The 27262-nt window shown below is 39.5% G+C and overlaps 4 protein-coding genes across 4 annotated transcripts in view; 2 read left to right on the top strand and 2 right to left on the bottom strand.

The window, feature by feature from the left end:
• Window positions 1-2847, top strand: part of itga2.2 (integrin, alpha 2 (CD49B, alpha 2 subunit of VLA-2 receptor), tandem duplicate 2) — a 42980-nt gene extending 40133 nt beyond the window's left edge. The window contains exon 29 of the mRNA XM_053516136.1: window positions 83-2847. Within this exon, the coding sequence (XP_053372111.1) occupies window positions 83-175 (93 nt within the window). The 3' untranslated portion in view covers window positions 176-2847. The remainder of the gene's footprint in view (window positions 1-82) is intronic.
• Window positions 2848-4959: 2112 nt separating this feature from the next.
• On the bottom strand, window positions 4960-10079 carry LOC128545647 (molybdopterin synthase catalytic subunit). The gene is made up of 4 exons (XM_053516137.1): window positions 9959-10079; window positions 8921-9074; window positions 5914-6037; window positions 4960-5375 (listed from the first exon to the last, which is right to left on the bottom strand). The coding sequence occupies exons 1-4, from the start codon at window positions 10071-10073 to the stop codon at window positions 5289-5291; spliced, it is 480 nt and encodes a 159-aa protein (XP_053372112.1). The 5' UTR covers window positions 10074-10079; the 3' UTR covers window positions 4960-5288.
• A 571-nt stretch (window positions 10080-10650) lies between these two features.
• Window positions 10651-12082, bottom strand: LOC128545648 (molybdopterin synthase sulfur carrier subunit). Its single transcript, XM_053516138.1, is given in 2 exon segments — window positions 10651-10790; window positions 11822-12082. Coding segments are annotated over 2 exon segments (279 nt in total). The 5' UTR covers window positions 11974-12082; the 3' UTR covers window positions 10651-10663.
• A 5559-nt stretch (window positions 12083-17641) lies between these two features.
• Window positions 17642-27179, top strand: fstb (follistatin b). Its single transcript, XM_053516392.1, has 6 exons — window positions 17642-17854; window positions 19508-19699; window positions 20143-20361; window positions 21327-21551; window positions 21822-22052; window positions 26794-27179. The coding sequence occupies exons 1-6, from the start codon at window positions 17788-17790 to the stop codon at window positions 26805-26807; spliced, it is 948 nt and encodes a 315-aa protein (XP_053372367.1). The 5' UTR covers window positions 17642-17787; the 3' UTR covers window positions 26808-27179.
• Window positions 27180-27262: the final 83 nt, after the last annotated feature.

The raw sequence follows: 27262 nt of genomic DNA on the forward strand, positions 1-27262 counted from the left end.
ACAATTCATCAGGAACACACACACACTTATTTTTTTAAACATAAACAGTAATGACTGTTGGTGTTGGTGATGTTCCCCTCAGTTCGGCTTCTTTAAGCGTAAATACCAGCAGCTGCCTGGAGGTGACGGCGGCGCTGAAGCAGAAGGACTACAGGACAGCGCGGGACAACCGTGAGACCGACGCTGATCACTGATCTGCTGAGTCCAGATCAGCTTGAGCCAAAGACATGACCCTCAGAGACCAGAGGGCGATCAGACCAGCAGGAGTGAGGAGAACCACAACCACACACACACACACACACACACACACACAGCAGGAAACAGCAGTGATCTGGCTCAAAGCTCGAGTGGAAAACCCCCCTGCAAATCCACAAATAGGAAACAATCCAGCTGTTGTGCTGCTGTGGAAACTCCTCACATCCGCTGTTTGTTTTCACCAACACTGAAGAATGTTTTGTTTTCATCCCCGAGTCTCTGAATCAGCGTAAACGGCAGCGAACAGACTACATTTCACTTTTGTTTTTTTACCTTAATTTTAAACACTGTAAATATCACTGTAAATCAGACTGCACTAAGCTTTTCCCTAACAAAACTTTTATTTACTAAATCTGTGCATTATTCAAACTCAAAAATCTAAATATGAGGAAACCACTTGTTTTTTCAGCATAAGTTTCCAAAATCAAAATGAAAAAATAAAAACCGGCGAGTTTCTGATTTCATGCTCAAATCCAAAGGGAAAAAACAGATGACGCTCGCTTTCCATTTTCATTTGATTTTCCCTGCTATTTACAGAAGCCAACGTGCAGCCCTTTGATGAAGCAGAGTTAATTAACTACACAGCAAAGTTGTTTTGCTCTAGTGGAGCTCGCAGAGGCTTTTTTACTCTGTTAAAACAAAATGCCCAAAAGCCCTAGCATTTACAGGGACAGGGACACCCCCCCCCATCCCCCCTCAAATTAAGCCCTGCTTATACAGTACGCCTTTGACACGAATATACTGTACATACCAATCCACTTGACTAAATCTGCCTCCCAACAGTGTTGTCTCTGCGACTTTGTCCCAGAGCTGTTTTCCACCGTATTGGACTGTAAACTCTGTTTTGTAGAGGATTTTTCGAAATTAGGATTATTCATTACCAGGAGAGCTTTACAGAAAAGCCATTTTTCTATCACTGAGCTCCCGGACTGTTTCGATGAAACCGGTAAGCCCGACTCATTACACACCAATACATTTATTTTAGAAATACCAAAAAAAAAACACAAGTGGTTTTCTCAGTTTTGTATAAAAAAAAAAGAAAGAATGAATAATACATGCCTTGTACAACATTATTAATATTACTATAGAAAGTAAGAAGTGTAATCAGTTTGGATCCTTGTGTCATGATTGGTTTTTAATGTTTATAAATCTCGGTATTGGCGGGGAATAATTTAAAAGCCCATAAAACAAGTAACATTTAGCCACACGCTTACACATATTATAAAGTAGAGACTGCTAATAATAAGAACAAGATGGAGACTAGACGGTGAAAGAGCCTGTCCTGAGTGTGGCGTGCACTACAGTTATCTGGTACCGCTACACACATTACATACCGTACTAACTCATCCTCATTTTTACATGGTGCCATTACTTTTTTTCCTGTTTGAACAGCTCATAGTATTCGCGTTCAGCTATGCGTTTGTTTTCCTTAAAGTTATTAATACTTAGTACTGAGTTTGACAAAATGTCCATTAAACTTGTTGAATACGTTTTTTGTTTTTTTTTACTTGATAGCATAGTCTTTTGAATAATTTAGGAATAAATTCATTTGTTTATTTGTGGTACATAAAAAAAAAATAATAATAATAATTCTCCCTTTTTAAATAATATTTACTAACTTATGCTGTATAACTAAACAAAGCTAATGAAATGAGGCTGTAATTTTATATGCTTCCAGTTGCCTTTTGTAAAAAAAAAAAAAAAAAAAAACTCATTAAGTAATTTAAGTAGCTGAATAAAGGTAAATCAAACATGTGATAATGAAAACTTTTGACTTTGACGGCACACGAAGCAATAATTACAACAAGACAGAAACTTGTAACCTGAGTGTAAAGGCATTTCATTTGGGTTCAAAAATATTAAAAAAGAAGACTAACATCATTAACTAAGAGGAAACATACAGTCACCCTGTTAGGCAACTTTATTTGTATTTCAGAACTGTAAACATTACTGTGCAAAAGTCTAGACCCCCCCCCCCCCCCGACTTTTTCTTTAAGATTTATTTATATGAACTCTAATGATGTAGATTAAATGGAAGAAATTGCGACCAATGTTTTACTGCGCCAGGCTGCACAGAGCTTAAAGACCTGACGTTTATGTAACAGCCCCAGCAGCGACCTCATTTCCCCTCTGGTTTCCAATCACTCAGCATCAGCAGTAAACTAATCACTGTCCTGATCACATCATCATCTGCACCTGTTTTACACTGGTTCATGCCTTAAATCATTACATTTAAATATTTTTTTATTGAATGATTCATAGGTCATTGTGTGGCTTAAACAAAAACATTCCTCTGAAACTGATCAGGTACACGGACCGGACTAAACATGAGAGAGTAAACAAAAAACTAAACAATAAGTCCTTCAGGATGCCTGGAAACTTTTTCTCAAGACTACATTAAACAATAGAAGAAAGGTCGAAAGCTTTCGAAGGAAAATATGTAAATAAGGGGTCAAGCATAGTACTGTACATTTCACACCTAATGCTTCATCAGCTGTAAAAGCAGAACATATTTATATTTATATAATCACAACAGAACATCATTACAAAATTACAATTTTAACACCTGAAGAGTTTCACCTTTATACAAATATTTAAAAAAAAATCCCTGCAAATGTAATAGCAAGGGGGGGGGGGGACTAGAGGCCAAGGGCCTCTGTGAAGAGATGTGTTTTGAGATACTTTTTGAACAGGGGTAGTGAGGGGGCACATTGGACATGAAGGGGTAGCTTGTTCCAGAGAGCTACATTAAAGGCTCTGTCGCCAAAGGTCTTGAGTCTGCTGCGGGGGACGATCAGCTGGCCCTTGGAAGAGGACCGCAGGGACCTCAGAGGGGTGTAGGGGTGGAGGAGGTCAGTAAGGTAGTGGGGGGCCAGTCCGTGGAGAGATTTGTAGGTGAGGAGGAGGACTTTGTAACTGATGCGGAATTTAAAGGGGAGCCAGTGAAGCTGTTTGAGAATGGGGGTGATGAGGTGCCAGGGCCTAGTGCCTGTTAGAACCCTTGCAGCAGCATTCTGGATGTATTGCAGTCTATCCAGGGCTTTGTTTGGCAGACCTGACAAGATGGCATTGCAATAGTCCAGACTGGAGGAGATGAAAGAGTGAATGAGGGTCTCCGTTACTGAAACCGAGAGTGAGGGCCTGAGTCTGGAGATATTCCCCACTCACAATCATCAACTAGCAACCGTTTCATGAAAAATGTCCCACAATTTTGAGATTCATAATAAACTTGACAATTAGGTGATACTATATTGCAGTTATAGGAACAAAATTTACATCAGAGTAATAGTTATGAGATAAAGTCACACTTTAGTGATGATTTATTTGCATTTACACAAAACAAAAGCAGTTTTATGAAAATAAAAACAATAATAATAATACAAGGATGTTCCTCTCCTACAAAAAGTTTTTTTGTGATAGGATTAAAAGTTGCAATAATTGAGATTAATTTGCAGTTACGTGATAAAAGTCACAACCGAGTGACATTAGCAAATAATTATGAGAAAATAACCTATTGTGAGTGTACTTCAGTTGCAAGAACAAAAGGAGCGGTTATGCAGATTTGTTAGATTTAAAAGAAAAGTAAATACATGATAATTATTCAGTCACAAGTGAATTTTTTACAAATATTTTATTGTATGCTGTGGGAAAAAGGGTTCATGCATGTCTGTAAAATTTCTTCTTCTTCTTTTTGGAGCTTGTTTAACATTGATTTTTTTATTTTAAAACACTTTTACATCCATCCATCCATCCATCCATCCATCCATCCATCTCTCTCTCAGGAACAGAAAGCAATAAATAAACTACTGCAACACTTTGTACTGTAATATTTAAACACACTGCTGACTGAAACCAGACAGCGGATTCATGGGATTTTTGGGAACTAATACAAAAAAATATATATAACGTGTGTATTTTTTTTTCCTCCACAGTCACATTCACCTCATGTATATTGTTTATGGCACTTTACTCACTTCTCTCTTCATCTGTTTGTTCACTTATTGTTTGTACCTTTTCTTGCATTTTATTTCCACAGATGCCTTACTTTATATTTCTTTTAACCATCCAGAAAAATGCACATTTTTTTAACCTTTAGGCTTTTTTAAGAGTTTGTATTTTTATACTTTGCTCAGCACAACTGTAAATTTAAATTTTTTTGTATTGCAATAAGTTCTTTTTTAATGCACTGTAGTCAGATTCATTTCAATAACAATGTGTAAATAGAAATTGATCAAAGCTAAATGTTTACAGAATAGAATTCTTTTGCAATGGTACAGAAATTTTTCAATTCATGTCTACAGATAATACAGAAACCTGGGCAATCTGTTGACTTTAGGGCAAATTATTCAATGATCATTAAAAGTTTTTAATTTGCTTAATTTGTGTGTTTTTCAGTGATATTTATTAGAGATGGGGAATAGACTCAGTCATGTATCGTGATTCTTTTGTGTGGCAATTCATGCATGGCCACACTAGGGTAAATATATATAAAGTACACATAAATATAAGTAGTTGACATAGTACCTAAATAAACTACACTAATTTAAAACCAATAACAGTAAAGTAGTTGGTATTCTCGGTCTGCTACAAACCAGCTTCAAATGTCAGCAGTTCTTTTGCATAAATATAACCGTATTCGTCTTCTGCAACACCACACCTGTCCTGACTGGGTGGAGTTAGTAAGAGTAACCACTAGGGGGAGGCTGAGTTAAAACAGCACTTGGTGTTTTATTTCTTTAAATCAGAGCACACTTGATCACTCCAGAGAGAAATTTGTATAAAGAGCTAAGAATATACACTTTTTTTTTTTACAATGCAATACAAGATTTAGTTTCACAAATGCGTATGTATAGTTCTCACCCTAGCAGTATATTTATTTACATTTTACGTATCTCTGAATTGTTCTTATTTTATATGTTTTAATATTGCTTGAGTCATGTTAAAATAAGAACAAAGCCACATCTCACTCACAGACTGTCGGCTCTTGTTCCCGCCTCGACATTAAAGCTCCAGAGATCATCACAGTCCAAAGGTCAAGGCGTTTTTCTCTCGGCCCGACTTCCTGCCCACAGACACTCACTGTTCTCTTTCCAGCGTGGCTCCTCTGATTCATAGATCTCCTAAATATATATATATAAAAAAAAAGCAAGGAATAAAACACACAGCATGGTGCGGTTATGGGAAACTAATCAGCGAGGGGATGGAAAGGTCAAGCGGAGCTACTGTTACCAACATGGAGTTGATTCGTTTTCCATAACAGCAAGTTTTATTCCCTTTATAGAATGAGAATTTTATTGAAGAACAACACGTTATATATTTTACATGCCTATGGTTACATCAGCTACCTTATAAACACTCATAGCTTATGTTACTAAGAAACTGCACAGGGGAAAGAAGAGAAAAAAAATACAGCTTTAACTCTGACACTGGAGACTCCTTCCATAATAATAAACTAATATCAGCTTACACAAACTTTTAATCTGTTTATGTAGAAGCGCCCGATAAAGCCCCTGTGAATGAGCCGTTTCCATGGAAACGATAACCCATTCGAACGAGCATATTAATAGGAGTTGCAGCTGCGCTACTGTCAGGGCTGCTGTAATGGAAAATTAATCACCGCCTTCTGACCAATCAGAATCCAGCAGCTCGTTAACAAACCTTCTTCCAGATGGGGACGGAGGATTTGAGAGCGTTTATTCCGTACTTTACGGCTTTCAGAGAGTCACTGCGGTGAGGTGAGGAAACTCCGATAATCACACTGGCCTCAGTCACGGGAACCACACTAGCACACACACACACAATACAATGAAATACACACACAAATATAATAAATACATTAATGAAGGAAAGAAATGTGACAGAAGGTTGCATTTGTGAAAAAAAAAGTGGGGCGTATTATGCAAAATTGACTTCTTAATAATTTTCAGACATTCAGCTGGATGAGAAAAAAAATGTCCTGCTTTCTCATGTTTGTGTTGCCTGCGACTTAAACAAGCCAATTAGTTTTTTTTTTACCTCTATTGTGACCTCATATAAGAAGAGCCCCCCCCCGGCTTGTAGCTCTGAGACCTGCGTTAACCTGTTAAACTGATGTTTAATTGTGGGACGTTTAAAACCTTTTACTTAATAACTACAGCCTGAATCGCACTGATACCAACAGGTTTTATATATATATATATATATATATATATATATATATATATATATATACAGTGGTGTGAAAAACTATTTGCCCCCTTCCTGATTTCTTATTCTTTTGCATGTTTGTCACACAAAATGTTTCTGATCATCAAACACATTTAACTATTAGTCAAAGATAACACAAGTAAACACAAAATGCAGTTTTTAAATGATGGTTTTTATTATTTAGGGAGAAAAAAAATCCAAACCTACATGGCCCTGTGTGAAAAAGTAATTGCCCCCTGAACCTAATAACTGGTTGGGCCACCCTTAGCAGCAATAACTGCAATCAAGCGTTTGCGATAACTTGCAACAAGTCTTTTACAGCGCTCTGGAGGAATTTTGGCCCACTCATCTTTGCAGAATTGTTGTAATTCAGCTTTATTTGAGGGTTTTCTAGCATGAACCGCCTTTTTAAGGTCATGCCACAACATCTCAATAGGATTCAGGTCAGGACTTTGACTAGGCCACTCCAAAGTCTTCATTTTGTTTTTCTTCAGCCATTCAGAGGTGGATTTGCTGGTGTGTTTTCGGTCATTGTCCTGCTGCAGCACCCAAGATCGCTTCAGCTTGAGTTAACGAACAGATGGCCGGACATTCTCCTTCAGGATTTTTTGGTAGACAGTAGAATTCATGGTTCCATCTATCACAGCAAGCCTTTCAGGTCCTAAAGCAGCAAAACAACCCCAGACCATCACACTACCACCACCATATTTTACTGTTGGTATGATGTTCTTTTTCTGAAATGCTGTGTTACTTTTACACCATATGTAACAGGACACGCACCTTCCAAAAAGTTCAACTTTTGTCTAGTCAGTCCACAAGGTATTTTCCCCAAAGTCTTGGCAATCATTGAGATGTTTTTTAGCAAAATTGAGATGAGCCTTAATGTTCTTTTTGCTTAAAAGTGGTTTGCGCCTTAGAAATCTGCCATGCAGGCCGTTTTTGCCCAGTCTCTTTCTTATGGTGGAGTCGTGAACACTGACCTTAATTGAGGCAAGTGAGGCCTGCAGTTCTTTAGATGTTGTCCTGGGGTCTTTTGTGGCCTCTCGGATGAGTTGTCTCTGCGCTCTTGGGGTAATTTTGGTCGGCCGGCCACTCCTGGGAAGGTTCACCACTGTTCCATGTTTTTGCCATTTGTGGATAATGGCTCTCACTGTGGTTCGCTGGAGTCCCAAAGCTTTAGAAATGGCTTTATAACCTTTACCAGACTGATAGATCTCAATTACTTTTGTTCTCATTTGTTCCTGAATTTCTTTGGATCTTGGCATGATGTCTAGCTTTTGGTCTACTTCTCTGTGTCAGGTAGCTCCTATTTAAGTGATTTCTTAATTGGAACAGGTGTGGCAGTAATCAGGCCTGGGGGTGACTACAGAAATTGAACTCAGGTGTGATAAACCACAGTTAAGTTATTTTTTAACAAGGGGGGCAATCACTTTTTCACACAGGGCCATGTAGATTTGGAGTTTTTTTTCTCCCTTAATAACGTAAACCTTTATTTAAAAACTGCATTTTGTGTTCAATTATGTTATCTTTGACTAATAGTTAACGGTTTTTGATGATCAGAAACATTCTGTGTGACAAACATGCAAAAGAATAAGAAATCAGGAAGGGGGCAAATAGTTTTTCACACCACTGTATATATATAAAAATCTCAAGGTTTCTTCCTTAATGATCGTCTCAGGGAGTTTTTTTTTCCCTCAGCACCGTCACCTCCAACTTAGTCATTAGAGAACTTTTTTTAATTATTATTATTATTATTATTATTATTATTATTAATTTATATCCAGAATTGTTTATCCTGTAAAGCTGATTTGCAACAATATGCATTGTTAATTCAATTAACTCAAATTTAAAGCAAAATATATAAATACTGAGCACTTAACACTCTTATGTCATCTTTGTGCTATAAACTGTGGATTTCTAGGAAAAGAAAAGAAAATCCTAAACTATTTTACACACATTCAAATTAATTGACCTACAACTTATTTTAAATGAAAAGTGAAATTTATACTTTTATATAAAAGTTTTAAAAAAATTAAATTCTATACTAAATCGAATGTTTAATGAAAGGGAAGAAAGCCGAAAGACAAAGAAGAAGAAGAATGAAACTAGACTAAGTTTAATTTAACAACTAAGAATACAGGGCTGATAAGAAATGTGAATACTAGTGCTAATTACAACAGAGTGCATTTATATTAAATGATATGGTTTATTATTTATAATAAGTTGATATGGTGAAGGTTTCTGTGTGACGAGTCAGTCTGTAATAGATAAAATACTCAAATTGTTGTCAAACTGCTGCGACATTAAGAGGAATAGAACAGACTGGGGTAGGGGGCGTGGCCTAAAGTGTGAAGGCGGAGATTGTGCATTAGGAAGATCTGAATGAGTTACAGGTTAGATTGAGTATCTACACACTTCTCTAATGTCATCCACCGAGCCCGTCTCAGACCTTACGTCTGGTCCTAGTGCGGCCGCTCACCCGAGCCGGTGATGGATGCAGACGTGCCGGACAGTCGGCCATCTTCTCCTCATCTCCACGCAGATTTTCTTCATCTCCGACTCCGCCATCGGCGCGTACGCCTCATACTCCAGCTGGATGACCTTCTTTCCTTCAAAATGATCTCTGGTGGTTCCTGTAACAAACACCATACAGGAAATAAACTCAAGCACTTCTACATCAGATCACCTGGTTCAACTCTTCAGTCCTTTTCTTCTAATCTAATAGGAGTTAAAGTCAAACTCAACTCAACATTTAACTCAAATTATTCCATGAAATCTTACGATGAAGTTAAATAAACAAAATAACTCTTTACTCTCTCGTGCTGAATCACTCGCAGATCTCCGAACCAAACACACATCTCATCATTCAGCTTAAATCAACAGCTACGATTAATTTAATTTTTCATGTATTAAAAAAAGCTTTCAGGTGCAAAGAGACGACAACATATTAATGCATGATGCGGACAAAATGCTCAGATACGATTACTGGAGTTTATCAGATTGTTTAAACACAAAAACCTTTACAGCATCAACTGGAAATCTGATTCTTTTTATAATGAATCTGATGATCTAACTCGATGATTTAACCAATAAGAGTCAATTTATTTATTTATAGTTTTCTTTTTATTAAACCAGACAAATTGTTTAATAATTTAACCTGTAATTGTTTTTCTGATGTCTGAAACTCTACACTGTAATAAACCCATTCATATTGCTTTGTGTTGCCTTTTATTAAATATGTAGTGGATTCTCTGTTAAATTAAATCATTCACAATTAAACACATCTTATTCATAATAAAAACAGCTCATAGTCACAAACAGATTTATTTAGAATTTAGTGTTTAGAATAACTTATACGATAAAAGGAAGAAAAACCTTACAGCTTGTGTGTGTGCGAATGAATCTTCATGCAAAAGAATCGATTCAAAGAGTCAACTCATCAGCAAGTGACACATTACCAGGTCAACACAGACCAAATAAACAAACAAGGAATCGACCGAGTCACTTCGTATCCTACCGATGAATAATGAAACGGCCCCACAGGAGGAACATGTGACTGATTCTGACGCGGCGTCGACCGAGAGCTTGTCTGTGGTGAGTTTAATCAGGTCCAGACCCTCTCCGTCCTCCATCACTGCTGTGTCCTACACACACGCACACACACACACACACACATTACAGTCACACCAGAATAAGAATTAAGTCATTTTAATTACCCATTATTTGTTACCAAGGTGAGGAGTAACGCACACCTTAAGGCCCGGACTGTAAATAAACTTAACCTGTTAAAGGGCTCTGATCAGCACTCTGTCAGTCTTCACAGCGATTGCTAGAGAGCTTTTGGCCGATTCCAATCACATGATCAGTTTGAACCCGCCCACCAGTGACGGTGACACTGGGATTATGTTTTGGTCGACACTCAGATACGTATATATATCATATAACTTTAGTTCAGATGTTAATACGAGCTGCTGAACTGTGACCCCTGAGAATAAACTTTAATCAGCCTGTAGTTCCCCAAACAACCTGCAGGGGACGACAGAGTAAATCATGTCTGGCTCCTGCTTTAAAACACTTGGGGGGGAGCAGGAGGGAATCAGGTGAATCCTTGTGGGGTGACATCACTTCAGTCAGATGGCGATGTGACATGGGAGTTCACTGAAGTGTGTGTGTGTGTGTGAAAGAGAGAGAGAAAGAGAGAGAGAGAACCTGTGGTGTGTGTTTAGCCCCCGCTGAGCGGCGGGATCACGGCCACCTCGTCTCCAGGCTGTAGACACACGACCTGCTCGCCCACAGCCACGTACTCTCTCCTCACCGCCAAAACCACCTGCTCACGAACCACGGCGAGTCTGCAGGGAAACACCTTCACATCAACATGACACCATAAACACCTGACAACCAGCTGTAACACACGCCACAGATGTGCAGCACAGCTGGAAATAAACCATAAAACACAGATTCTCCAATAGAATGATGATGTAATACTAGTTATATATTTAAATTTATTACTTTTAGCGTAAGGAAATGTTTGTTGTGCTGTAGAATTGTTACACCGACCGTAACGGCGAAACATTCTCATCTTTATACTAGAAATCATTTCACTCTTCTATTCAGTAACCTTCAAAGTTCATAATAATAATAATAATAATAATAATAAATGAAAAACATTAATACATGAACATATATCATACCAAAAAATGATTATATTGTTAAAAATTATTAATCATAATAAGTCATTATTATATCAAAGTCATTTAATAATTAATCAATTAATAGCAAAACATAAAAACCCATGCAGTAAACATTGCACTCCAGAAAAAAAAAGAATAAGTATATTATTGTCATTATTACAGTTTCTGGAGTATATAAAGTTTATTTTATTATTATTATTTTTTTTACAAATATTAAAACGTTAAATTCCTATAATATGGTAAAAATATTTAATACCTAAAATAAAATACAACGAAATTAATGTATGTTGGAGGTTTAGTTTAAATATTACATGTTAGGTATTAAATAAACATACAGTGCTAAATATCTGGGGCTACTTTTACTATAATATTTAAAAGAATAAATAATCATTTAAAATATATCACATTTAGCATTATAATTAAAGTTTTACTTACATTAACTGCAACTATATATAATATTTCTACATCTTACAATTTCCCTAATAAAATTACATTTTGTCGCATGGAAAAATACATTTGGACATTAAAACTGTTATTTTATTACTATTCTGCTTTCAGGCACGCGTGTATTAACAGTGATTCCGAGCCGCCAGTGAACGCTGCATGAGAAAACCCCGCGTTTCTACAGATCAAAGCGTTTAGCGCGAGTTTCTCATTCTGTTGATTGGTTTAGTGTTTAACTGACTTACTTCGGGTGTTTGTGCTCCAGTTCCTGCCACAGCTGAAGGCTCGTTAGCTCGGAGTTCACTCTAATCGTCTCCGATTTTACTCCCGTTAATTCGGCACTTTTTGCAAAGTACAGCACGGTCACCTTTATTCAACATAGAGCAAACGGGAGCATTAGCACGATGCTAACAATGCTAACGTGTCTGTATTGTTCCAGAACCAGACAGTGACAGTTGTTAACAAAACCCAAACACAATCAGAACGACTGTTTACACACGTGTTTATGTTGTTATTGTTATGAACATTACCTCGGTGTTCATGAATGCACGCTATGTTTGGAGGCGCGCGCGCGCACCTGCTGCTAGGAGCGTTTAATTTTGGATTCCGTCAGGGTTGCCAGATAAGCTTCATAGAAAACTTTTTTTTTCTTTCTGTTTTTATTTCATGAATCTCTCACCACAACTACCTAATCAACTAAAAATACACTTAAGGCAAGTTTTAAAAAGGATGTTAAAGGATTACTTAAGTATATTTACAAATTTACATAACTTAAATCACGTTTTAAAAGTTTTAAGATGTCTTTTAAGAGGTGAACCTGCGCAACTGGCAACACTGTATCTAGCGTTGTAACCAAGCCGCAATTAACCCGGAAGTAAAAAATTTGTTGCCGTGGTCGGTTTTAAATTAATCGTATTCGTAATTTTTAAACTTATATTTTAAATTATATGGTTATATTAAATAATTATATATTTTTGTTTATCAGTTCGCGCTTTAAAATATTCCATGCCGTGTTTAATTAAGTCCATGCAGGTCCGTTTTTTTTCGTGTGAAATAGCATGCGGCCCTTGTTGGCCGCTAGAGGGAGACAAAGTGACAAGATAAATCTCTTACTGCCAAACGTTACATAATTTTGAGTCTTTGTAATAAAAACAAAGTTGTTGGTTTAATCCCATTTATTCAGAAACGCACTTTAGAACAGAACATATAACTTTGGGTTCTGTACAAAATATTTATTCACATCTAAGTAAACAAATTTTCAAATTATTTCTTTTACACTTCATAAGGTATGTAAAATATACCCCCAAAATGTCAGCCGTTTATTCTTCTTTTTCTTCTTCTTCTTCTTCTTATTATTCTTCTTATTATTATTTATTAATTACTATTATTAAATGCACAAAAATAACATTTAATTAAAATACCTGCTAAATGAAACACCTGGTTAAATGTTTTTAGTGAGTGAAGTTACTCAACCATGGCTCCGCCCACCCCAAAATATTTACATGGTTGCCAGATTGACTGGGATCACCTAGACAAATCAGTTGTCTATAAACGACGGGGTTTGGTTCGTTTAAAAGCCCAGATTTAAAGATTAGGTTGTTTTTTTACTCATTTAAATTTGTTTATATATATATATATATATATATATATATATATATATATATATATAAAAAATTTAAAATATATAATTTAAAATAATTTTTAGAAAGTTATTTTATTACTTATTACTTTTATTAATATTGTGGCGTTTTTCACCGCCACGAAGAGATTAGAAGAGACGAGTGAGCTTCCTTGCTGCCCAATGCAAATGGCTGGGAGTATTTTATTTAGCATAGCACACACACAATCACAAGACACACTTCTAACTCACACACACACACCCTGGCCGAAGCCACTAATTCAACCACCTTTCCTCGACAGGGTGAACACCTAACAACCCCTCCCGCAAAGCATGATGGTTACTAGTCCCAAAACCCCGCCCACGCCACACTGCCCCCACCCGAGCTGTGACCGTCCCCGGTCACGATGGCGAACTCAGTCCTGAAAGCGTGACGGTGGTCGGCGCTGGCGTTGTGAACGCCGGGGTCTTTTTGCGGGGGAAGGAGGGCCGCTACCCTCTCCCTGAGGCGGACCGGCCTCTACAGAGTTCGAGGTCCCGCTGGCGTTGGGCTGGTAGGGCGCGAGGCGATCCCGGTGGAGCACGACCACTCGTGACCGCCCCGTCAACCTCACCCGGTAGATTACCTCAGAGAGCTGGGCGATTACCGTACAGGGGCCCACCCAGTGAGACATGAGCTTAGGCGAGAGCCCCCTTTTCCTTCCGGGGGAATACACCCAAACCTGCTCCCCAGTGGCAAAGTCTCGCCCTCGACTGTGAGTGTCATACACGCGGCGCTGTTTAACACCGGCGTCCGCCAAGTGTCTACGTGCCAACTCATGGACACGGAACAGTTTGTCTTTTAATGAACAGAAATAATCCAACCCAGGCTTCATGGGTAAATCAGACTGGGGAGGTGGCCCGAACACAAGATCCACAGGCGTGCGCAACTCGCGCCCGAACATTAGCGCAGCTGGTGTCAGCTGAGAGGACTCCTGCACTGCTGTGCGATATGCCCACAGCACGAGAGGCAAATGTTCGTCCCAATCCTTCTGCCGGTCGCTGGTTAGCATAGCGAGTTGGGTGGTGAGCGTCCGATTGAATCGCTCCACGAGGCCGTCACTTTGTGGATGAAGAGGCGTGGTGCGGGTCTTTTGCACCCCGAGGCGCTCACACACCGCCGCAAACACCTCCGCCTCGAAGTTACGTCCCTGATCGCTGTGTAACTGCTCCGGGGCGCCAAATCGGCTGAACACCTCATCCACCAGCACTCGGGCGGTGGTGGAAGCGCTCTGGTCCGGCACAGCAAATGCCTCCGGCCACTTGGTGAAGTAGTCATGGCCACTAGCACATACCGGTTCCCGCGATCGGAAATGGGAAACGGCCCGAGAATGTCCACGCCCATACGCTCCATAGGTGCCCCCACCCGAAAGTCTTGCAGGGGTGCTCGCGAGCGCTGGGTAGGGCCCTTCTTTGCCGTGCAGACGTCGCATCTGTGAACAAAGAGTTCACTATCCGTGTGGCAGCCCGGCCAGTAGAAACGAGCGCGCAACCGCCGCAGCGTTTTAGTGACTCCAAAATGTCCCGCGCCCGCGTGCCCATGGACCATCCCTAACACCCGTGCCCGCAGAGTCCGCGGCACCAGCAGCTGAAAAGATTCGCCAGCGCCGCACGGCCGTTCCCAGTGGCGGTAGAGTAAGCCCCCCCGCAACGCGAGTTGATTAAACTGCGAATGGAGGGCTTTTTCCTCTTGTCCCAGGTGAGCAACCGCGGCATAATCCGGTCTCTGGCCCGCATTAACCCAACCTAGTACCTGCTGCAGCGCCGGGTCCTTCTCCTGCTCGGCAATGAGCTGGTCACAGTCCATCTGCGGCACAGGCGGAACGACTACAGGCGATGATTTAGGCGACGCAGTCACTCGGCTGCACGCCAGCTCGGTCGGCTGATTACCGACGGGGGCTCCGGAGGACTGCGCAGGGAGGATGTTCTCAATCACGGGGGTCGGAGAGTGAATTCCCCACGGCCGGCGGGAATTCCCCACGGCCGGCGGGATAAAGCATCGGCGTTAGCATGCAGTTTTCCCGCTCGGTGTTTTAATACTCCACAGCGCAGCAGCGAAACTGTAGAGCCGGTGTCCACGAGTGCCCGTAGCGAAACATTGTCCATGCCACAGTTCACGTAGACGCCCGCGAGATTTCCTACACGTCCTGACCGGAAGTTGGCCCCGGCAGTTGGGGAAACAGAGACGGCTGTGGGAGGCGGCTTCCCCCCAGCTAGTTGTAACGGCTGCTGGGGTACGCTGTCCTCAGGCCAGGGAACGTTGCCGCGGTGGTCCGGCGGTCCCGGACTCTCGGATGCTGAGTCGAGGCCTAGCCGCGGCGGGTAGCCCTGTCCCCGGCTAGGTTCACCTACCGAGAGGCCCCGAGCCACGGGAAAACGCTCAGCTCTTTCGCCGCGGTGTTCTGCCAGGATGGGCTCGGCACGCTCAGCTTCGCGTAGCGCCTCAGACAGGGAAGACAGTGCCGCTAACCGGAAGTGCTCGCGAAGCCCGGACGGCCGATTTCCCCGCAAGAACGCACGGCGAGCTAGCTCTTCCTGCTGGACGGGCCCGAATTCCGGGTAGCCCCGGCGTGCGAGAGATCTCAAGTCCATGGCGAACGCCCCCAGTGGCTCGGAGGCGCTCCGCTCGCGGGTCGCTAGCTCTTCGCACGCGGCCTCCTGACGGTCACCCGCGCCGAACCGGAAGTGGAGCGACTCCCGCAGCTTCGCCCAGTCCTTCCTCTCATCCGCCCGGAGGTCTTCCAACGACCGGAGCGCCTCGCCCTCCAGCGAGAGGGCCACCCGGACGGCTGTTTCCGCCGGGGACCAGCCCGCAAAGTCGGCGGCTAGCTCCACCTGAGCGATGAACGCGTGGGGCTTGACAGCGCCATTGTAGGACGGCAGGTGCAGCTGCAGGTCGCCTCGCCGGCTGACGGCGCACGAAGCTGTAGCTTGCTCCGGGGTGCGCTCTACCCGTTACTCTCCATCCCACTTTTGACACCACTTGTGGCGTTTTTCACCGCCACGAAGGGATTAGGAGAGACGAGTGAGCTTCGTTGCTGCCCAATGCAAATGGCTGGGAGTATTTTATTTAGCATAGCACATAAACGGCACATTCAACAAGTCACACAATCACAAGACACACTTCTAACTCACACACACACACACCCTGGCCGAAGCCACTAATCCAACCACCTTTCCTCGACAGGGTGAACACCTAACAACCCCTCCCGCAAAGCATGATGGTTACTAGTCCCAAAACCCCGCCCACGCCACAATATTCTTATACGTTAAAATAGATAATTTATTATTTCATTTGTAGTGAGTTTGATAAAGCAATATATCAATTATTACAGTTTTTAATCCATAAATAATTGCACATTACACTACTCTTATTTTATTATTAAGAAGTATTATGAGTCATAAAACAATCTCTAACTACATTATAGCCGCTATAAACAGTCGTTCCTGCACCATTATCTTTTTCTTAATAACACAAAAGAGGCTTGTGATGTTAACAAGCTTCACAAAGCTATGACATCATATGTGCAATTAAACCTCATGAAAAAGTGAAATTTCTTAATTTGAGTGCGCTAGTTCGGTATCTCCATCCATCCATCTCCATCTATGACCCTCTGTAGTCCAACTAGGAGACATGGACTTTGGGAGGAAACCGGAGTACCTGGAGGAAACCCATCAAGCATGGGGAAAAAATGCAAACTCCACTCATACAGACCCAGAGGTGGGACCCCTTAAGGTGCAGACCCTCGATCCCTCAAGGTGCAGGGCGACAGTGCTAACCACTCTTGTTTTAAACATACCACATTGTACAAGATAAATGTTATAGTTATCCTTCGTATATTTGTTCTTGTATTAATACTATTATATATATATATATATATATATATATATATATATATATATAATTTATTGATTTATTTTTATCACCACACCATGGCAAATTAAAATTTGAATCTCCTAAAGAAAACCACAATGTGTAAACTCCACTTTCCTGAAGATGTTGAAAGACTTACAGGTACCACAGTGAAGGTGAATCCATAAATACCTAAAAATGTTGAAAATACTTTGTCTTCTCCAGGGTTAGGGGCCCCAGGATATCTGTATATTAGATATTTAGGGGCCCGAGAGTCCTAGGTGATGCCTGTTTGTAATAAACTGTAATAATAAAAATAATAATAATAATAATAATAATAATAATAATAATAATAAAGGTTTTTTTTTTCATTTATTCCCCATCTATTATGGGAATGTAAACATTTAAATGTGCGGTTTATGTTAGACTTAAAAGTTACAAAAATAAATAATAAAAATAAATAAATAGACTCACTAGAGAGTCTCTTTCTCTCGTCAATCTGGCAACCCTAGAGCGCAGACGCGCTTATAGATTTAAAAAGCGGGAGAGGATGTGAGCGGTGTGACAGAGCCGGACTGGGATCAGTGTGAGGAACAACACACCGGGATTATCAGCATCAGCATCAGGATCAGATCAGTTTTGGGATCAGATCAGTTTTGGGATCAGATCAGTTCTGGGATCAGATCAGTTCTGGGATCAGGATGCTCCGCTTTCCGTCGCTGCTCCTCCTGTGGCTCGCGCACTTCATTGATGAGCACGGGGTTAACGGTAATAACGCGTTATAACTGCTGTCATGTGCGAACTCAGGGGAAAAGCCCAATCCTGTCGCATAGAAGAAACCTCTGAGAAACTCCTTTAGACCCGTTACAGAGTGCTGTTATGAGACGAGATGCATTTTTAAACTTTTTTGCTTTTCTTATGAATTGAACTATAAATGATAGGAGAAGTTTTTAAGGTGCAAACGCAAAGCTTTTTATTGTCTCCAGCAGAGAAACTGACCCGAGATCAGATCTGAACCTGGAACCTGGCACTGAAAGAAAAAAAAATAAAAAAGGGAAAAAAGTTTCAAACTTGTGCAGGGATTGTTGATTGCATGTTTGTATTCGCTGTATTTTGACTGTGGTTACATTGTATCAGGTTTATTTCCTCGACAGCGCACTTCAGTAATGCACTCATGGACACTTTATCACACTGTATCATGTGTCAAGTGTCTCGTGCAGCTGTGTAATTAAACTGATGCCTGATCAGGAACAAGTCTCAGAGTAAAAGCTCAATCCAACAGTACAATAATCTCTGAGCTGAGTTCAGCTTCTTTAACCTTTAGGTGTTTTTAAAACCTTTGAGCCTTCACTCTTTTTTAGGTACTAGATCTATGTACATTTGCAGGTACAGAAGATAACGGTACTGACCTACTGGAAAGGAAATGGATAATGTGTCCAGGCTGATGTAAAACACATTTTAGTGCTTATTTATTGCTGAAATGCTTTTCCTACTTTAGTTCCACCTTTTTTTTTCTTAGCTTGACTTCAATCTCACCTGCACAATCTATTAAGAATAAAGACAATTATTAAAATACATTAGAAATAAAGGTACTAAAGTGCACTGTTCTTTGTCGAGTGTGTTGTTTCATGACACATAATCTTTCTAACTGTGGAGATGCACATCGTGTACCTTTAGATATTTTTTTAAAGTGAGATTTAAATGCACATCACTTGTTCTTAATGTCTAAATATGTGCCTTAATTTATTTGTAAAAGTGTACTAAAGGTAGAAAAGATCTGCCCTTTGATGGTACTGTACTATAACCAAGGAAAATTACAGTTTGGTACTTTTATATCTCACAGTGCAGACTTAAGAAGATTTTTTCCATCTTTATTTCTCCCTAAAGAATAGCTTTTTTTTTTTTTTTGCATTGATGCTTATATTTCCTTCCTTTGTCTCAAATTTTAAACATGTAATAAAGAAATAAAACTCTTAATAAAGAATTGCAATATAAATTAAGGTACTAAGTGGACACTTTTCTTGGTGTAAACGAGATGTTATCAAGGGAACATGCTTTTGCATTTTGTAAGCATATTTCTAGCACAAAACTAGAACTTAGTGACCACTGATACGGAACTGGTTCCATTGTTAAAAACAAGACATTAAGGGTGTACCAAGTTTAATTTCTCACTCTTAATAGTGGTATGCTATCAGTAGAAAAAAATCCAGTTCCGTACCTTTATTTCAGAGATTTTTAGACTAAAGTACCAGGGCTGGGATAAACTCATGCATCTCTGCTAAACCTGATAAGAAGCACCTGATTTGAGTCCATGGTCTGCTCCGAGCCGTGCGTGTTTCCCGTAATCAGATCAATTCAGCTCGTTATCATGTGTAAATCCTTAACTGTGAAACAATTTGTCCTTGTGCTTTCTCTTTCCAGCCGGGAACTGCTGGTATGAGCAGGGAAAGAACGGCCGCTGTCAGATGCTCTTCCAGCCCGGTATGAGCCGCGAGGACTGCTGCAGAAGCGAGAGGCTCGGCATGGCGTGGACAGAGGAGGACGTTCCAAGCAACACGTTGTTCCGGTGGCTGCTCATGCAGGGTGGCGCACCGAACTGCATACCGTGTAAAGGTACGCCATTCGACCAGAAGCTTGCCTTTTCTATTGCAAAAAATTTATCATAACATAAACTGCAAATGAATCTAGATGAGCATTTGAGAGCGAATGTTCACATCCATAATAGTAAATGGATTTAAAGGATGTGTATAGTTATAGGATTTGTATACAGAAAAAAGATGAGGATTGAATTATGGAAATCCAGTCACAATATCCAATACAAAAAAATATAGACAAAAAATATTCTTTAAAAAAAAGAAAAACAAAAAAAAAAACAAAGAAAAAAAAGAAAAACCTACCATGACCTGATCTGAAAAATAGAGTGTATAAGACAGTGCAAATCTAAGCAAAATTCCAAATAAAAGGGTGTGCAAACTTTTGTATTTAATTCTATGGAAGTATTGCAGAAATGGATCAATTGTTTGACTAAATAATTCCCTGACCTTTGACCTGTATAGAGACATGTGATAACGTGGACTGTGGTCCTGGGAGGAAATGCAAGTTGAACCGGAGAAACAAACCACGCTGCGTGTGCGCTCCGGATTGCTCCAACAACACATTTAAGGGGCCGGTGTGTGGTTCGGACGGAGGCACGTACCGCAACGAGTGTGCGCTCCGAAGAGCAAAGTGCAGGAGATACCCCAACCTGGTGGCCCAGTATCAGGGGAAGTGCAAGAGTGAGTACAAACGCCTGTGATTGTGAACACTAGATAACAAAATGTTTGAAACTCTGTGATCAATAAACATCTGCGATTTAAACCACATATTTTCAGGATTTGACCCATATCACAAACCTCAAAAACCTCCAAAGGATTGGTTAAGGACTCCCTTAAAATATATCATTAATGTTCACTGGCCAGAAAAAAAGTCACTCTAAGATCTCATTCTATCACGTTTAACCCCAGATCATAACACTGTCTCCAGAGGATTGTACAGTGGACACTTTGCATGATGGGTGCAACGTTTCTCTTCTTACCCTGACACGCCCTTCGCTCTGGAATAGGCTCAGTCTGGATCCATCAGACCTCATGACTTTTTTCCAACGCTCCAAAGTCCAGTCTTTATACTGTCTAGCAAACTGGATCTGTCTCAATAACATATAACTTATGGAAACACAGCTGTTTAGTTCTAAACCGTGAGTTCTCATCATTTAACATAGCTCTGACTGTTACTGCCCATTTATTACCATTCGACTTCACCAATCGTTTAAATGATCTCTGATCATGCTCATCCATATGTTTTTACCATATTAATAATGTTTTGCACAGTTCTTAACTATTTTCGAGTTTTCCAACTTCAGTAATCTCCTAGTTTGTTTCTTTCTTTTTCTGAAATGGCGTTGTGTTTGGCCAGGTTGATGGATTTCATTCAAAATAAACTTGCGAATGTTGAAACTAAAAGCCTAGGTTTTAGTGGAAATGAGTGAAAATATTCTGCAACACAAGTGATTGTGTAATTACAAAGTAGGTCACTGATTTTGTCATTGATGCAACTCTTAGCATAACTGTAAGAAACTGTAATCATAACTGTAAGAAACACGTAAGAGGGTCGGGTGTTATCAGTACACTTCTAAATCTGCACTACAAAAAAAGCTGACTGTGATGTAATTTTTGCAATATTATCTCACTACTTTTCCTCACAGAGACGTGTGAGGAAGTGCAATGCCCGGGAAGCTCGTCCTGCGTGGTGGATCAGAACAACAACGCCTACTGTGTGACGTGCGAGCGAGTGTGTCCAGAAGTGACCTCGCCCGAGCAGCACCTGTGTGGGAACGACGGCATCGTTTACCCGAGCGCCTGCCATCTCCGACAAGCCACGTGCATTCTGGGAAGGTCCATTGGGGTTGCCTATGAGGGCAAGTGCATAGGTAAGACCGGCAGAAAACAACTTTACAGTTCTGGATTATGATCAGGAAGTTCACGGATTAGAGATGAATCCATGTATTGACCCTCAGCAGGATGGGACTAATCTTAAATCAGGACTACCCTGAGTCCTTAAAGCTGTGCACTGCACTTATATAACTCTTCATTTGAAAATGTGGTGCTTATTATCTTGCTGTGATGCAATAATAACACATGACTGCATATTGTCTAGACTGATCACTTCAGTGTGTCTCATTAATTCTTCGTGTCCTCAGATGCCCACTCGTGCGATGACATCCACTGTCCAGAAGGAAAAAAGTGTCTCTGGGACATGAGGGCGGGCCGAGGGCGGTGCGCCATGTGCGAGAATGAGTGTCCCGAGAGTCTTCCTGGAGAGAGCGTGTGCGCCAGCGATAACGTCACGTACCGCAGCGAGTGTGAGATGCATCGGGCCGCCTGCTCGCAAGGTCTCGTCCTCGAGGTCAAACACTCCGGGTCCTGTAACTGTAAGTACACACACACACACACACACACACACACAATGCTCCCTTAGTGTCAATCAAAGCAGATTTGTAAATTGTATTACTGTTTGTTGCAGTAAGCAATGAGAGGAGAGCATTTCAGCAGTCCATAGTTTTAAATTTTAGATACAGTACTGTTATGTACAAAAGTAGTCTAAGGTGTTACTCCAAAAGCACACTGTAATACCCCCCATCACATGCCCCCCCACCCCCACCAGGGTCATTAACTCTAGTCTTATTGACCTCCCTTTCCCGTTTATGCACCATCAGCTTCCTAGTTTGTTCATTTATAGAATTTTTTTTAACATTTGTGAAAAGCATAAAGGAATGTAATGAATAATATCAGGATTTCTGGTGTATTTGGTTTCACTGATGTTCATCTATAATTACAAGTAACACACTAAGTCTAATAGTGCTGTTTAAGCAAAATAATCAACAAGAAGTTGGTGTAATGAGAAGAAGTCGATCCGGTTTTATTCCTCTCAAGCCACAGCAATTACAGCTGGCGTTTATTAAGCACACACAATACTTTTAATATGTTTAGTTACTAATGTTGTGTTACGTCACAACATAAGTTCAACAGTGCTGTTGTGTAAGATAATAACAGTTAAGGGGCTTTTGTTTGTGTGAATTTCTTTCTTTTTTGTGCTCAGAATTTATTTTTCTTTGTAAAAAAATGTTCTCTAAATCTTCTAAATCCATTAAAGATTCAGACCTCTGCCCTAAACTACAGTGTATTTGGTCAAGTCTGAAAAGTTAACCAAAACCATGAGGTTGCATCATCAGTGCTCACGTAATCACGTCACGTTTAGGACACACGTTCACACAGAGACCTAGGTTCAGTGTATTTTGCTGTTTTTGTGACGCGTCCTGTTAGATAAGTTTGTGTTTTTTCACAAATATTCAACATGGATATTATGTGATCAAAGAGCTTGGTGTGTGTGTGTGAAATTAATTTATTGTGTCTTGAAGCTCATTGTGGAAGGATTTATTCGTCTGACAGAAGTGCTAACTTATCTTTTTTTTCTAATGAAAAAATCATTACTCTTAACTGAATTGCTGATGTTACTTTGACTGCAGTAGTTTTCTGGACATAGTACACCTGTACAGACGTCTGTAGTGATTCTGATTGATTCACACGGGATGAGAGTCAGAAGATGGGCGTTTTTTAATGATGTACACATGATCAGTACAAGCTGGTTGCTTTGATAGTTTGAGCTTGTTGTCGGGGTGTAGGTGTGGCCTTCATTTGGTCATATGACCATAAATTAAAGGTAAAAGATATCCTCAATTTTTTTTTATTTTTTTTTATCTATGTTAAATGCTGTAGATAGTACATTTTCAATACAGCATAATGCAATCTTTACGAGTATTCTTACAAAACTATATATGTCTTATTTATTTACTTTTTTTTTTTTTTTTATTAAAATGAGACAAAATCTAGTGCCAGTTACACTACTCACTTCCTCCTGAAGGATGACTCCACTGAGACCAGGCTTAAATGAGGTTATAAACCTGCCATCCCTGACCGAAACCCAGTGGGATTTGACCTCACTACCTTCCAAACACTAACTACTCGATAATGTTTTTCCTTGAAACAAAAATGAGGAATTATCGAAGCTCAGATTCGGTCCTGAAGGCATCTCCTACAAGTCATATTCCGAGGTATCTCCTCAAACGCTGAAGTAAGGCACAGAGCTTTGATCTCATCATTGATGAGAGATTTGTAAGTTTGTATATTAAGTGTTTTTTCATGTTTCTGAACTAACTATTAATTCCTATAAAGACATTCCAGCAAATAAATGAGGAGTGCAACACTGAGTTTAATCTTTTTTTTTTCAATCATTTGTTATGCGAGTGCGAATATTTGCACCCCCTATGCTTTTTTTTTTATTGTGTAGAAATTGAAATGAAAGGCTATAGCTTCTAGAGAATAAAATGAATCAGAAACTTTTTTCTACTTTTAATATCATATTTTACCTTATCTGAACATTTAGTTACCTGTCGTAATGAATGAGGAGTTGTGGAACTTGACCCAATATTTATGTCCTAACAAAATGTATTTAGAAATAATGTTATGCTTTAGTTACACAAAGGTCGAATCTAGTCATCTAATTATGACAGTTCTGATGGTAATAAACTACACTAAAACTAATATTTAACATTTTTTGTGGCTTCACACCCAAAAACAATGCAATCACAAGCTTAACATTTTTTATTTCAAAATTATTTGGCAAACTATTACGGTTTTACCTACAACTACATGTCCTGTAGACTATAAAATATAATCAGTCATATATTAATATATTTATATAATCAGTCATATATTATAAATTAAGTCAGTTTAAGTTTCAGATTGCAACACTCCAAAATTATGCAAAGTTTGTTCATGTGTTTAAGAAAAAGCACAATATATCCTTTTGCTTCAAGGGCATGCAATCTTTTGCAGTTTACTCTATCATGAGTGAGGTTGCCAGATGTTGGCGATGATTAAATCTAGTGCAAGGCTTAAAGAGATTTACAGTAGCAGTACAGTAACTCTCCCATGACCAGGCATGTTTTGGTTTCGGTCCTAAAACTAAAAAAATACGAGGTGATTATGTGATGTGGCAGGACAGCGTGTTATTAACACAGCTCTAAAGGATTTATATGCCGTCTTATTACTCGCCTTTATACGTTTGGCAGATGCTTTTTGAGCGACACAGGATCCAATCCAAGCTGAGCATGTAAAATCTTGCTCGAGGGCCCAACAAGAGCTTTCTGGCGGTTCAGGAATGTAAAACATTCTGGTCATTAGCGCAGACTGAAGATTTTATTGTCCTTTCATTGTCCCTTTGTAGCTTTGATTATCAAATCATGTTATCTCTGCTACTGTAGTTCTGAATGTCTTTATAAACCTTTAATACAAAATAGTTTTTGAGAGCATAAAATTAATCTGAACTGTCAATGTTAACATTGCAGGTAGAAACTAAAGCCATAAGTGAGTAAAGAAATGCAAACATTGTTCAGATTTAGGGCTTCATGATATCAACCATAAATTTCATAAAATTAAGAAGATTTTTCTTGCCCCCTGCTGGTATTGAAATTGTGATTATTAAAAATTCCCAGTACCTAGATGCTTGGCACCATGAACAATGTATTAGTTTTGTATAGATATAAATAAAAAAAAAAATAAATAAATAAATAAAAGCTCACACACAATAGTGCCATGGGTGGCAACTGGAATATATCTCACAATGTTATGCTTGCAGTTTTATATATATATATATATATATATATATATATATATATATATATATATATATACATACATACACACACACACACACACACACACACACACACACACACAACGTGATGAGAACTCACAGGATTGGGTCTAAACGGCTATGTGTCCATAATAAAACCACTTGTCCGTGAGAAGAAAAAGGCTTCAGTTTGTTAGAGAGCATAAAGACTGGACTTTGGAGTGATGGAAAACAGTCATGTGACCTGATAAGTCCAGATTGAGCCTATTTCAGAAAGATGGGCGGGTCAGGGTAAGAAGGGAAGGACATGAAGCGATAGTATAGTATCATAGTGTCCACTGTACAAGCCTCTGGACGCAGTGTTATGATCTGGGGTTGATCAGTTACTCAGGTCTAGACTCAGTAACGTTATGGGGCAATAAAATGAAGTCAGCTGATGACCTGAATGTACTGAATGACCAGGTTATCACATCTATGGAGTTTCTTTTCCCTGATTGCACGGTGCATATTCCAGGACTCAGAGTGTTAAAGAGCAGTTCTGGGAGCACGGAGAAGTGCTGGGCAGTGTATATTAACAATAACTTTAATTGTAATTTACTTATAGTAAGTTGTCCTGGTTGCTCAATATATTTTTTTGTAAAAAAAAATAATGTAATCTTAAGGATTACAATATCAACTGCATAAGTTTAAAATGAGCAATTAAGCAATATTATTTAGCAAAAACGTCTCATACAGTATTGTGCAAAAGTCTTGTGGCACTAAGTAAACTTTCCTTTGCATTTTTCAAAATGATTTTATGGGTAAATTTTTGAGTTATTACAAAACCATTTCTGATTTCCAAATATCAGTATTCCAACACAAATTTAAAAGTTACAGAAATATATTTCTATGCCAGGAAAGAAGGCAGCACATTATATAAGCAACCACATTCAGAAAAAAAAAAACACAAAATGTAAGCTGCCCTGGGTTTTTACATGAGAAAAGGAGAAGGAGGTACAACAGGCAAAGTCCTCAGAGGAACTGTGTGGTTCTGCAGGATGCTCAGTAAAAATTAGTAGGTAATTTAATTATAAAACTGTACAAATTGTACCTGGGACTAAAGGGTCCTTAAAGCATTGTCAGGCCAAATACTTGAGAACTTTGTTTCAGTAATTACTGTTTAATTATATCTGGGCTTTATATTAGATTTTTTTTTTTTTAAAGGAACACTTGTTCTATAGCATTTATTTGCATGTGTCTAAGACTTTCGCAGTGCCGTATATGTATGAGCAACACATTATCTATCCTACCACGGCAATCAGATTATCCAGAAACTTACCTATTGCCTGAGAAAACTCCGCTCTCGTAGGCATTCTTCCCAGGACATATTTTTAAACGTTAAGCTCCATTAAGGAGCCACATTCTTAATTGTACCTCTAATAATGGAATATTAATGTCATGTGAATGAGAATTAAAATCCCTCTTCTTTTTATCTCCAGGTGTCGACCACTGACTCATTCTTCCCATCATACACGGATCCCGACCTGTTTTATCACATGAACCAGGCAAAGCATCAACATTTCAGATGCGTTTTTACTGGAAGGAACAAAATTTATCTTTTTAAAAAAATAAATAAAAAAAAACACTCATTTGCCTCCTTTTCAAAGTCATGAGCTCCTGCGCTGCTGTGTTCTTCGATGAGCAGAGAAATGATAAAGAGGAGGAGGAGGAGTAGTAAGATCTGGACTAGACGATTCTCATGACTGTAGTGTGTGAAGCAGCGACTCGGCTCCTGCACAGAGTCAGTATTCAGACTGTACATAGACATACACACTTATTTATTTTCCAGGAGAATTAAAATAAAAAAAAAGAAAAAGAAAGAAAAAAGGAAGATTTCATATAGCTGTCTTCTGGATGTTTATTTATATGTTACTGTCCTTTTATTTATACACTTATAAAAAGTCAGAC

Source organism: Clarias gariepinus, chromosome 17 (genome assembly GCF_024256425.1).
Source record: "Clarias gariepinus isolate MV-2021 ecotype Netherlands chromosome 17, CGAR_prim_01v2, whole genome shotgun sequence".
In the NCBI taxonomy this organism is placed as follows: domain Eukaryota; kingdom Metazoa; phylum Chordata; class Actinopteri; order Siluriformes; family Clariidae; genus Clarias; species Clarias gariepinus.

Coding starts and splice junctions, on each gene's coding strand:
- LOC128545647 (XM_053516137.1), bottom strand. CDS start 10,073: ATGGAGGACGGAGAGGGTCTGGACCTGATTAAACTCACCACAGACAAG. Junction 6,038..8,920: donor TGCATCCATCACCGGCTCGG/GTGAGCGGCCGC, acceptor TGTGTGTGCTAG/TGTGGTTCCCGTGACTGAGG. Junction 5,376..5,913: donor CCGTCCCCATCTGGAAGAAG/GTTTGTTAACGA, acceptor ATATATATTTAG/GAGATCTATGAATCAGAGGA.
- fstb (XM_053516392.1), top strand. CDS start 17,788: ATGCTCCGCTTTCCGTCGCTGCTCCTCCTGTGGCTCGCGCACTTCATT. Junction 20,362..21,326: donor GTATCAGGGGAAGTGCAAGA/GTGAGTACAAAC, acceptor TTTTCCTCACAG/AGACGTGTGAGGAAGTGCAA. Junction 21,552..21,821: donor CTATGAGGGCAAGTGCATAG/GTAAGACCGGCA, acceptor TCGTGTCCTCAG/ATGCCCACTCGTGCGATGAC.